Genomic DNA, 13,102 nt, shown 5'->3' on the forward strand with positions numbered 1-13,102 from the left:
TGTTCCACCACCTTCTGGGGATCTGGGGTCCCCTCATCCGTAGGTGTATGATTAAGAGTGGCGCTTCCACCCTGTTCACACACAATTTCAGTCAGCACGCCATCATGCGTATTCTGCGGTTCATCAGCAGGTGTACAGGGGTCTGGTTTACGCCTGGTCTCCTTCCTAGGACACTTCTGGTGCCACATCACGACAGAACACACCTGGAGGTCGGCATCACCATTTTGGCACTTTCTTTTGTTCCCCGAACACGTACACATGTGAACCTCCCATTCACTTTTCTTTGCAAACACTGTATCACAGAAAGGACAGTACGAGATATCAATCTTCAACTCATGTTTCTGTAATATATGTCTCTTTAGGTCATCTTTTCTTCTATAAGACACGTGACAATTGTAGCATTTATACCAGTTATTCCGCAAACCAGTATTCACATGACGCTTCAGTTTATTGATGCTTCTTCTGGCCTTGTTCACACACGAACTCAGTACATCAATCTCCTCAGAAGCCTCAGGTGTATCAGATGTCTGGTCTCCCCCTGACATTTCCTGAAAACTGATGTGAGACTCCTCCACAGGTGACTGACACAGGCTATCCTCACCTCCTGCAGGTTCTGAGCGAGTAGCTGCTTCTCTAGGGCTCTGTTCACACTCACTGTTTGTGTAACTCTGGGCTGAAGGGAAACCACTAACAATCAGGATCTCATTATCTTCACCTGCCCTTGCTATGGCGGTATCCCTATCTGAACTGCCATTAGCTACATTACACATCTCAGGCTCGCTACCTGTGTCATTACAACTCACAACCTCTAGGGGCACCTCTGAGCTAACTCTCTCAGTATCTAGGGCTGCACCTAGTTCACACTCTGCATAATTCTGAACAGACATTGTAACGCTATCAGATGTTATCGGCATTGCAGAATTGTCACATGTTACAGGTAGTGTCATATAATCACAGTTAACACTATAATCACAGGTTAGAGGCAGATTATGCACAACATTACACTTTTCTGGTTTAACTTAAGAAATTAAGGCATCACAAATATTATCATCACATAGTCCATCAGACTTTATCAGTCTCAGTGGCAGAGTCTCCTTCTGTGGGATCAAGACCCCTTGGTCACAGTTCAGACTGCAACCTGTTGAGACTCCACCCACCATCACCTCAGGTCGCTGAGACTTCTCCAGATCGTCCTTTGGGGAGATTGGGACTGTACCCGATGTCAGAGGGGTCTCCCAGGAAAAGCAGCTATTCCCACCACTTGGAATACTTTCCCACAAGTCCCAGAAAAAAGGGAAGTTTTTCCCCAGGATGAACTCCACCTCCAGATCTGCACAAATCTCCAGCTTATGTGTCACAATCGCAATATCACTTTCAAAGTCAATCCAGACAGTCTTACCCTTCCCTGGCTGGTACTTCAGGAACAATAAGATGTCCGGTTTAACTCTGGAGACATCCTGAGTACAGTCCAGTTCCACCATCAGCGGGATTCCACCCACTATCATCTCACAGGTCTTGACTGGCAACTTCTCTGGTCTCCTGACCAGAGGACAATGAGGTGCACTGACCTCACATGGCACAGCCGCATGCTGTCGCCGTTGGTTGCCCCTAGCAACCACATCTTTGCGCTGCTGCATACACGCTGCAACACGTGGCCACTTGGCCGCAGGACATTCCGCCACACACCGGTTCATCCGTAGACATCTGCAAAGCTGCTCCCGTCGGTTGCCCCCGGCAACGGCACATAGCAACCTCTCCTCAGGAACTGCAGACCGATCACAGACATCTCGAACCATCGGCTGGGATCCGCTCGCCTTGGCAGTTGGGGTCTCCATAACCCGAATGGCTTCTGGCATTCCAAGGTCCTCCCACATCATCTGCCGCCAGCGTCTCTGGAACTCATCCATCGGACCCATGGTGATTACTCCCACAGCAAACAAGCAGTCTCTGTATATCTCTCACACCAAGACAAATCTTCCCGTTACCACAGCGCCTCCAGCAGCAGGAACAACAGTCTCTCACATGAGGGTTACTGGCCCTTTAAATCTCGCTGTGTGTGCTGATTTCCATGCCACAGCATACCGCCACCATATGTAGGAGATTAGCTCCGGGGATCGTCGTCTCCTAAGCAGACGACCAGCACACACAGGGAATTCACACAATGTGAGTAAGGTTAAGACTGGCCTCAGCCAGCTTTATTTGGCAGTACACAAACTCAAAACATAAAAATAACACCTAAGCCTCTCCGGCACTAACTATACGTCGAGGTTCCCTACCTCACCAGGTGCTGGCCTACTGCCAGCCACCCCAAAAACACAGTAACAGTTCACTGCCACCGCTCCACAGGCCTTTGCCGTAGCCTGTCTCTTCCCCAGGGTGGAGCCCAGTGTGAAGTCTGCCCCATGTATTAGTGCAGCCCCTCCAGCTGAAAACTAATCAACTTAATTAGACAGACCCAACTTTTCCAGGTCTGTCTTCTACTCAGCTTTTCATAAGGCAAAATGCACATTTTATGCCCAAAAGCTTCTCTAGTGGCAGCCACCCTGCCACAGTATATATTTGTATATTTCGAAACTTTGTACACACTATAATATGCACTTATTGTACCCACACAGTCTGATGAAGGTCTAATACAGACCGAAACGTCACAATTGGAGTTTGTGTAAAAATAAATTCAAAAATTGCTACTTAACAGTGTGACTGGAGTTCCATAATTTCTATACGATACGGGGTTGGGACCCTCTCCAGAGCACCTGAACCCTCCATTCCAAAACAGTGTGCAGCAGAAATCAGAATCTTACAAAATATTCAGAAGCACAGAGAACATTTTGTATGTCTGTTATTTCTTAATGCGCAACATATTGTAAAATAACATTCAATCACTTATAAAGACATGGTACAAAAAAACTGATAAAAAAAATGTAAACAAAGTAGGAATGGCAAACATACACTTTATGTGAATTAGGGGGTCTAAATCTAAAGGCTAGCTAAAGCTTTTCCGTTACTGCAGACAATCCATACCGTAATCCAACAATCTGTCCTGCTAATATTCCAAAAGTAAGGAAAATATTACTGCCCACTGTTATGCTTCCTCTTATGTTCTTGGGTGCAATTTCACCAAGATACAATGGTTGTACACATATTACGATACCTGGAAAAGTAAGTAATCAATAATCGTATAAGTAAGACTTTGTGTACACTTTGCGGGCATCTACTGACAAATTACATAATTAGTGTGAATGGAGAAGGGAGGGCGAGTAATGTATGTGATCGGCAACGAGTTCCCAGTGTTTTGCATTGTTTACATACAAAACATCGGGAGCTTGTTGTCGATTGCATTGTGTTTTGAAACGGAACTCATATGGAATGTGTGGTTGACAAACAGCAAATAACATATGACCAGAACCAGGGAGCTCCCCAGCCAGAACTATGATAAAGAAATACCTGCAATTTGGAAATTATGATAATTATGCGCACATGAGATGCTCAATGCAAAAACACCATCAGGTGTATCTTATTTTCCCACAGGACTATAGCACCATATCTGTTTCTTGATTTTTCTTGCATCAAAGGTGTACAAGGTCCTTGAGATATGTGATAATATAAAATATCATCAGTGAAATCGGAATTATACACCAACCTTAGCTTTCCTACTGCCTTGTGTATGCACATTGTAAATATGCGCTATAACTACTTTAGCTGCATCTGTATTACCTGTATTACAACCTACAAGGAATCTTCCCACCATCAAAAATTCAAATAATCCAGCTGGCCGCGCCACTGCCATGAAGAGAGCAGCGAGAATGGCTACAACATTGTTCACCAGTAAAGCCTGTTTCCTGAAATACAAATGAGCACACAATGTAGTACATCCAGTATCCATCTAAACTTTGTTGCCTCATTGAGATAGGAGTAGATAAGTAAGGCCCCTTTCACAATTGCGTTGCAGATCACGTCAGAGTTTGATCAGGGTGCGATCAGGGTTTGGTCAGTGAAAAACGCACATTTTGCATCAGAGTGCAATCAGTTTTCAGTCAGAGTTTGTTCAGTGTCTCAGTTTTTCACGTGCGTTTTCAATGCAATTTCAATGCAATTTCAATGCAATTTCAATGCGTTTTTCACGCGCAGGTAATGCGCGTGAAAGGACTCAGGACTGAGCTCTATCTTTTCTATGTCAATTGATGCGTGAAAAACGCATTGCACTTGCATTGCACTTGCAAGTGTCTCAGAGTGCAATGCGTTTTTGATGCATCTCCATAGACTTGTATGGTGCGTTTGTCACCCGCGTGACTTGCATGTCGAGATTCTAACCTCTGAAAAGACCCATTAATTACAATGGGTCAGAGTGCAATGCAAGTTCTGCGCGTCAAAAGCACGTGTTAAAGGGGGCTTAGTTATGTCTAAAAATGTCTCCTTCTACAGTCATGTTGGTACTTTTCTCTATTCTTGTGCATGGGACTTGATACTAAGTATTGTTCAGAATTGAAACATTTTAAAGGCAACCAGTCACGAGGGACCTCATTTTCACTAAAGACAGGTTATAGGAGCCAATTACAGCTACAGTGCAAAATGCATCTCTGCCTTTCACAAGCATTTGCATTACAATATACAGTAATTGTGTGTTATAACTTACCTTGCACCCTGACAAAATCCTGGGGTAGTCACAGAGGCTGGGCTTTGGTTTGGATGCATTTCACAAAACAACATGTGACTTGTCTGTGTTACTCACTCCTCAGATCTTAGCCCCCACCTTTGTGCTCCTGTACAGCCCCTCCCTCCTGCTCCTCCACAAAGGTCACAGCCTGGTGAGCTGACATTGGTGGGGGAAGGGGGAGCTGTACAGGAGCACAAAGGTGGGGGCTAAGAATTGAGGAGTCCTTAGCACAGACAAGTCACATGTTGTTTTTTGAAATGCATCCAAACCAAAGTTCAGCCTCTGGGACTACCCTAGGATTTTGTCAGGGTGCAAGGTAAGTTATAACACACAATTATATTGTGATGCAAATGCTTAGAAAAGGCAGAGAGGCAGGTATGATGGGCTTCTGCAACTTGTCTTCAGTAAAAATTAGGTCCCTGGTGACAAGTTCCCTTTAAAATGTAAATTGTCCAAAATGCGTAGGTAGCTTATGTTTTTAATGACATTCAAGCTGGTATTTATATTTCTCTTTTAATAATATGAAATAAAGGAATATTATTTTATATCACGAGTGCAGGATCATCCACACGCTTTTTGTTTTCATTGGATTATATACTGGAGTCAACATGGTTTCTTTGTGATCTTGAGCCTCATTCACATTTTCTGATGAATCTATTTTTAGAAAGAATATTCCGGAGACGATGAGCTGTTGGTAATCTCTCGTTTCTACTTGTTTAAGAATATCTGTTGGTAGAATTGGCCCATCTACTACCTGGGCCAGTAAGCAGAGTAACCAGTAAGCAGTAGAACTCCTATATAGCAGCTATATTTACCTGTTATTATAATACATATGGTACCTCCCCAAGCATATTAAATTCTACCACCCACTTTCCATCGTAATGGACATCCTAATTGTTGCATTTGCTTTGTGACAGCCATGCTCTTTTGGTAAAAACTAAATAGCGAGACATGAAATGCACAGTGCTTACCTGCCAAGGTGTGCTGCCACATATCCACCAATAATTGTCCCAAGGAGACCTCCAATTGTGAAAACTGAAACAATTACTGACCAGATGAGTGTAAGTAGAACCTCATCTAATTGTGAGTGGTAGCGTGAGTACCAGGTTTCATTAATGAACTTCTGTACATGCTGGAAATGTATAAGGGAGTATATATTACATTTAGAAGGGGAACACATTCCTGGCACTTGCTGTAGCTCATAGATTACCCCAGTAATGTAAATAAACTGCTAAAAGTTACAAGAGACACTACATGCATGCAGCTGCTGATTGGTAACCTGCATTGGTGCTTGAATAGTCAGAGTACACAGTAATGGTAAACCTTCAAGGGTGTAAATGTATGATATTGTAGGGCTGTGATTGGAACAATTCAGGGAAAGCAAAATATAGAGCACAGCATGTAGTTCAAATTTGGCACATTTTAAGAAGGAACCAACTTTCATGGATAGATGTGGGGAACATTTATTTCATTGATTAATTCTGCTTAGTTTGTAAAACATGAACATGTGAGCCTGGGTGAGCATAGAAGTGTGCAGGAGAGAGGAGGGGGCCTCCCGGCACACCACACCATGTCTGGGTGCCATAGACATCTAAGGGGCCATGATGCAGCCGTGCCATCAGCCCCCAGACGTCGTCTGCAAGGGACCTAAGCAGGATTTCTTAATGATGCAACATGTTCACAACACTCCCTCCAAATAATATCAAAAATAATCTGAAATCAAGGTTACTTTTTAAGACAGAATTCATAAACAATTATATCCACATTATTTGACTTTTCTAAAAAGATGTTTTACTTTTTGCCGTGATTTGATTTACTCAATAAAGGACTTGACAGGTGGCTTATGCTAATGAGCCTGAATGACCCTGAGGGCTTTACCAGAGCCCCTCAGTGCTGCAGATTCACAATGAGCAGAAGATGGATTAAAATAATTATAAAAATTATGTTTACATCGCATTTACAAAACCCCAATGTTAAGAAATTGCAAGGTAAGCCAGATGTACTCACAATGTGAATATAAGCCAGATGTAAAAGTGATATGAAAGCAAATGCAGAATAAACTTAAACATGTTCACATGGTGTTCATAATGCATTTTGTTTACATTGTGTTTTGTTCATATTTTGTTAGAATTGTGGTTACATTGCGTATGTATGCATTCACATTGCATTTACATTGAGATTACATCACGTTTCAATCATGTCATTGTGGTTGCATTCACATCACGTTTTACTTTTAACTTTTGCACATTGGTACCGTTGCCTAGCTTTATGAATCTCTGAGTAGTATAAGAGTGTAAATGCTAAGCAACTTATATGTTATAATAATAATCTTTTTTAAATAGCGCCATCAAAATCTACGTAAGGTATTATTTTTATTTTTATTATTGTTGGAATAATATGGTTCCTATGGGGTCAGGGGCAGGTAGGAAATCATTGGGAACATCTCCCACTAGGGAGAAAGGCAGTGCAAAATCTGAAGCACAGAATAAAATGTGACAAAACTGTGGAAGACATCACCTAGTAAACCAGGTCAGCAGGTTAGAAGGGAGGGAGCAGCCAGGTAGCTTCTGCAACAGAAAATCCTAAAAATACAGGATAAAGGTCCTTACCCCTAGAGCTCAAGGTTGAGTAAAGTGAGGATGGAGGAGGAGGAGATATTTTGAAGGAGATTTTTTCAGACATGGTGGAACAGGTTGGGGCAGTTAGCGGTAATATTCTGTTGTTAAGGGAAGAACTGAATAAAATGAGAAAGCAGAAATAGACCGAAGAGAGAGTTCAAAAACTAGAAAAAGAAAAAAGTGAAGGTAAAAGAATTATTGAAAAACTTAGTTAATGAAAATAAATAACTACAGGAAAAAGTACAAGATACAGAAGATCATGTGGAATACTATTAAAATTGTGGGTGGGGCGGAAAGAGAGGAAGGAGATAATATGGTACGGTTTGTTACTGGCTGGTTTCTTGAAAAGGTCGGTACAGATAATTTGGTTACACATCGATTTTCAAGTAGAAAGAGAAACCCACCAGAAACATATCCGCATACCATTATATGTAAGCTTCTTCTTTCATGTGACAATTAACTGGTCAAGAGTTTCAGTGTGCCCAGATTTTTCAACGCAAGCGCTTAAAAAACGAATACATTTTTTTGAGATTAAAAAAAAAAAAGATTGAGAAATAAAAATAAAGTACTCTTTGCTCTTTCCGGCACGTCTCAAAATTTTATATCAAGGCCAGACACAGAATCAGCCGTTGAATGGTTTGATAATAATGTGATGTATGGATCTTTTATGTCTTATAATAAATAAAAATGTCAGTTATAGGGACGGGGAAGTGTAGAGGCAGCTCATATTGGTTAGAGTTCTGGTAGTGAACCGGAACAATGTGGGGGGGGGGGTTATGACAAGAGGTGGGGGAGGTAATTTTTTTATGTCTTCAAAGTTAATAGTATGGAATGTACGAGGATTGAATGAAAGAAAGAAACTATTAATTTCTTATATTGTTAATAAACAAGTTCTGACAATAGTCATATTTTTAGAGACCCGTTTAACTCAAGAGAGAATTAATCTTATGAAAAAAAGTGTAGTAGTCAGGAATATCATTCTGTAGTCTCACAATTTTCTAGAGGGGTATCCGTATTAGTACATAGAAATATCGACCATAGGAGTCTTTCTGAAGGGGTGGATATATGGGATAAGATGTATTTTTGCTTTTATTTATATTCCACCACCATTTAATTTTCAAGTGTTAAATAACTTGATTTAATTTAAACACGACACAGAGGCGTGTCCAGTGTTGATAATTGGGGATTTTAACTGTATATTAATTAATGTGCATGAAAGGGAATTTGCATTACGTGTTGGAGGACGTAAGTTACATTTTAACCAGCTAGATAGATTCTGTGATGAATTTGGATTTAAAGATGTCTGGAGAAAAATGAAAGGGGAATAAAGATTTTTTTCATGCTTTAGTCAAACTCACGATTCAAGATCTTGTATTGATCTAGCATTAGACAATGATAGATTTTGTCAACTGATTAAAAATATAAAATATGAGGTAAGAACAATCTCTGATCATTTGCCACTGAAGTCGATTTACAGTTTTAAAAAACCAACAGAAGAACTAATTTTGGAAGTTTAATCCACACTGGTTTATCTTAATAGGGGATATAGAAAAAATTAGACAAGATTTAGAATCATTTATAACATGGAATTTAGGATCGGCTCCTATGGGGGTGGTATGGGATACCAAAAAGATGTATCTAAGAAATGATCTTGCTAGGGAAATTAAAGCATGATGGAAACAATTCTTTCATGAGGAATCAAGATTTTAAAAAAGCTAGAGGAAAGGTTGGTGTCTATCAATGATAATTTTAAGTTTATTAAAAATAAGCATTTTATATAGATTTACTATTCACCATATTTGCTCTACAGGATAGGGGTGAGAGGTAATTCCAACTGTGATCATTTTAAGCAAGAATGCGCTGATATTACACATATGTTCTGACTTTGTCCCGAAGTTGAAAACTTTTGGAAAAAAATGTATGAAGAGATACATCGGAGACCATTACTTGATCCCATTATAGGTATTCTTGGATATACAGGAGAATTAGCTCTGCCAAATACTGTAAAGGATTATTATGTAAGTTAATATTTTTGGGGCGCTTAATAATACTTAAGGATTGAAAAGGGGAAAGAAAATTAGAGATTAAATATTGGCGTAAGTATGTAAGCATAGTGAAAATTATGAATGGGAGAAAAGAATCAGGATACAAATATTATGGAACAATGGAAGTTATGGGTAGACTATATAAATTAAAAAGAAGGTAATTTTGTTTTGTTTTTTTCTTGGTATCCCTGGGTGGGAAAGAGAGGGAGGGATAATTTGTTGAGATGAAATATTTGTAATGATTGAAATAATATGTATGTGAAAAAAATTATAAGCCTATGTATTGTTTGTATTTGATAGATAAGATGTAATAAAAAATTATAACATTATACAAAAGAATGAAAAAGTTATTAGGAGATGGCAAAACAAAAATTTTTTTATCATACACATTGTTTTAATTTTCAGCTTCCCAGGGCATGGCATGGAATAATAAATAACGTCACTGAGAAGTAAAATTTGTTACACAGAAAATAAGCCCTCACAGATCTTTGAAGGTGGAGAGTGGAAAATGTGCGAAAAAACACTGTGATGAGGAGTTAATCTTGAGGAGTTAAGGAACTTTTAAAAAATGATATGATGTCCCCTAGAAATAATCATGTAATCAATCCCAGATTAATTGACTTTTTCAATTTCTTTACACAAAACTCAATTTTTATGTACAAAACCTTCTAATGAGTAACTTAGAAAAGCCTGTTTCTATTATTGCTTTGTTCCAACTATAGTAATTATGTCGGGCAGTGACATGAGTGGTATGTATTACAATATTGCTGTAATGGGACCAAGGATTATCAATAAAGCTTCATAACTGACACCTTACAGCCGATCATTGCAGTCTGGGACTATAGTTACATCCAGAGAGCTTCACCAGAGGTCACAGGGGGCAGAGGGGTCCGTTTCTAACTAGGGGTCGTCTGTAAGTCGGGTGTCCTTAAGTATTGTGGATGTTCAGGTTTTTGTGGTCTGGTATTACAATTAGAGTAAATATGAAAAGGAAGGTAATGCAACAAATATGAAATGGTAAAACTTAAAGGGATCAGACATCTGTACAGCATTGTGCTTTACACATAGTAGCTGGAAAGTAGTTTGCAGAGATTTACTTACCGTGGTAGGTGCATTAATAATCGAAAGATTAAGTCCATATTGAAAAGTCCCTCCAATTCCCACTGCACAGACTGTCCAAAAAAGTTTTGTTTTTGGTGGCTATAAAAGAAATACCTTTTTAAATCTTCAATCAATAAGAGAAAGCAAAATTGACACATCTGTCTACTGTGTATTGTAGAATCGCATGTTTTTTTCATTCACAACATAAAATTCCTAACCTTAAAAGCAGAAGACCTCATACCTTTATATTCTGTTTAATATTTTTTCCCATTTGGTGTCTCCAGCTTCTGCACACAGGTCCAGGTCACTATAGACTCATCAGCAATCCTCATGTGCACTGGATTTGTTTGTGACAGTGTCTGCAGAACTTGTTATACGACCTCCTACCTCTTCTCATATGTGGGATTTAGTTATGCACAGAAAGTTTGTCAATCAAGTATTGTACAGATAAAAGTGGGCCTAAGACTTATTACTGTGTTACTGACTGACGATTAACTTGCGAATGTGAATTCCATCGCTCCATCGCACTGGCACTCCCTTTAACTGTCGGTAACAGTGCTGGAGATAGCCAAGGACTGTGCTAGACAATTTACGACAATCCCCTTTTAAATTGAATGGAGTGACAGAAAGCATGCTCAGCCTGCCACTCCATTCGACCATTCGCTATTAGTCCAGCTGTTGACACAACTATTGATCAGATTATTAATAATCGAGCTCTGCACAAAAGGGAGAGGTTACAGTAAAGATTGCATGGGGATTCTGCAGACTGGAAAACCTAAAAAACCTTAAAGGAAATCTACCATCAAAACCAGGATTTGGCTGCCATAATGCTCTATTTATTATCCATGGCCTCCTTTCTTCTAAAATCAACTTTTAAAATTATGCAAATGTACCTAAAGGGCTATGGGCGTGTTACAGAAGCTCTCTGTGCTCTTGCTGCACCAGCAGTTGTAACACTGCAGAAGCATGATTTACCCTCCCCCTGTGATCTCTGCAGCAGTGAGCACATAATGGGAGGGGGGAAGTGCCCCTTCAAAATGTAACAGCCCTTGAATCTGCAGCAGTGAGGGATTCCTTATATTTCCCCTTGAGCCCCACAGGCTTATTAGCATAATTTTAAAAGTTGATTTTAGAAGTAAAGGGGGGCACGGATAACAAATAGAAGAAGATTACCACAATTATGGTGCCTGGTTATATGAGTAAGTGCCCCTGGTTTATCCATGCTCAAATTTGAAAACAGACTATGTTTAACCCCTTTAGGTGGCAGCCAGTCTAAATTTTAAGGCTCAGTTCTATATTTTGCAACCTGATATGCGTCACTATATATGGTTATAACATTTGAATAATTTTGGGGTCAATTATCTTATTCCTGTTTGTTTTGGCTTGTTTTTGTCTGTCTTTTTTCAGCCTGCTCATTTGGTAATTTATCAATCACACTGTGTGTGTGTGTGTGTGTGGGGGGGGCATTTATCTTAGTCTGATGTGTATTTTTAGTGACTTTTTCAGTGCATTGTGGTATTTTGGAAAGGTCTGATTAAGGCAGTAACATGTTCATTTAGCCCTAAAATGTAGCCATTTACAAAAAAAACATTCTAAAATTGGTTACACAATTTCTCTCTAGTAAAGAGACAACCCGCATGAGCACATTACTAGTTGTAGGGGTGCACAGCGAGGTGCATAAGGGAATTAGGGCCATGAATTAGCCAGTTTTGCCCTATAAAATTTAGTGTTTTTTAGTTGGTTCATGGGTGCACTTTTGTGAGCTATAAAATATTTGTTTTACCATTAATGTTGCCATGGAAGGGCTTATTTTTTTGCAGGATAAGATGCATTATAATACCCTGAGATGCTGATATATTGCAGGGTATTATCACTTTCAGCCTATTCTGATGCATAGGCTGACTTACTCCCTGTAAGGTCCTGTCACAGGAAGGACCTTTATATTTTTTTTAATTCTTTGTTTCATTGCAGCCAATTGGTAACATCAAAAAAGTTTTTTTTGTCATTAATGTACACTCTGTACCCCATCTTGACAGGAAAAAACAGAAATGTAGATATTTTTATTAATTAATTCAACAAGAAAAACTAAAATATCACATGGTCATAAGTATTCAGATCCTTTACTGTGACATTCATATTTAAATCACATGATGTCCGTTTCCTTTTGATCCTCCTTGAGATGGTTCTACTCCTTCATTGGAGTCCAGCTGTGTTTAATTAAACTGATTGGACTTGATTAGGAAAGGCGCAGACCTGTCTATATAAAACCTCACAACTCACAGTTCATGTCAGAGCACATGAGAATCATGAGGTCAAAGGAACAGCCCAAGGATCTACAGTGACCCCCATAATCCTTAAATGGAAGACGTTTGGGACGACCACAGCTCTTTCTCGCCCTGGCTGTCCTGCCAAAGTAAGTGCTTGTGAGGGAAAAACCTTTGTAAGAAAGGTAAAAAAAAACCCAAGATCACTGCAGCTGTTCTCCGGAGATGCAATAGGAATATGGGAGAAAGTTCCACAAAGTCAACTATCACTGCAGCCCTACACCAATCAGTGCCTTATGGCCGAGTGTGCTGATGGAAGCCTCTCCTAAGTGCAAGACATATGAAAGCCCGCAGTTTGAAAAAAACACATGCAGGGCTCCCAGACTATGAGAAATAAGATTCTCTGGTCTGAGACAAAGA

At 39.7% G+C, this 13,102-nt stretch overlaps 1 protein-coding gene across 1 annotated transcript in view; it reads right to left on the reverse strand.

The window, feature by feature from the left end:
* LOC140090192 (solute carrier family 2, facilitated glucose transporter member 11-like) overlaps window positions 1–13,102 on the reverse strand; it is a 37,639-nt gene that overhangs the window by 21,265 nt on the left and 3,272 nt on the right. The window contains exons 2-5 of the mRNA XM_072126547.1: window positions 10,419–10,517; window positions 5,626–5,786; window positions 3,715–3,839; window positions 3,022–3,151 (exon numbers count right to left, since the gene is read on the reverse strand). Coding sequence (XP_071982648.1) covers window positions 3,022–3,151; window positions 3,715–3,839; window positions 5,626–5,786; window positions 10,419–10,517 — 515 coding nt within the window. The remainder of the gene's footprint in view (window positions 1–3,021; window positions 3,152–3,714; window positions 3,840–5,625; window positions 5,787–10,418; window positions 10,518–13,102) is intronic.

Source organism: Engystomops pustulosus, chromosome 1 (genome assembly GCF_040894005.1).
Source record: "Engystomops pustulosus chromosome 1, aEngPut4.maternal, whole genome shotgun sequence".
In the NCBI taxonomy this organism is placed as follows: Eukaryota; Metazoa; Chordata; class Amphibia; order Anura; family Leptodactylidae; genus Engystomops; species Engystomops pustulosus.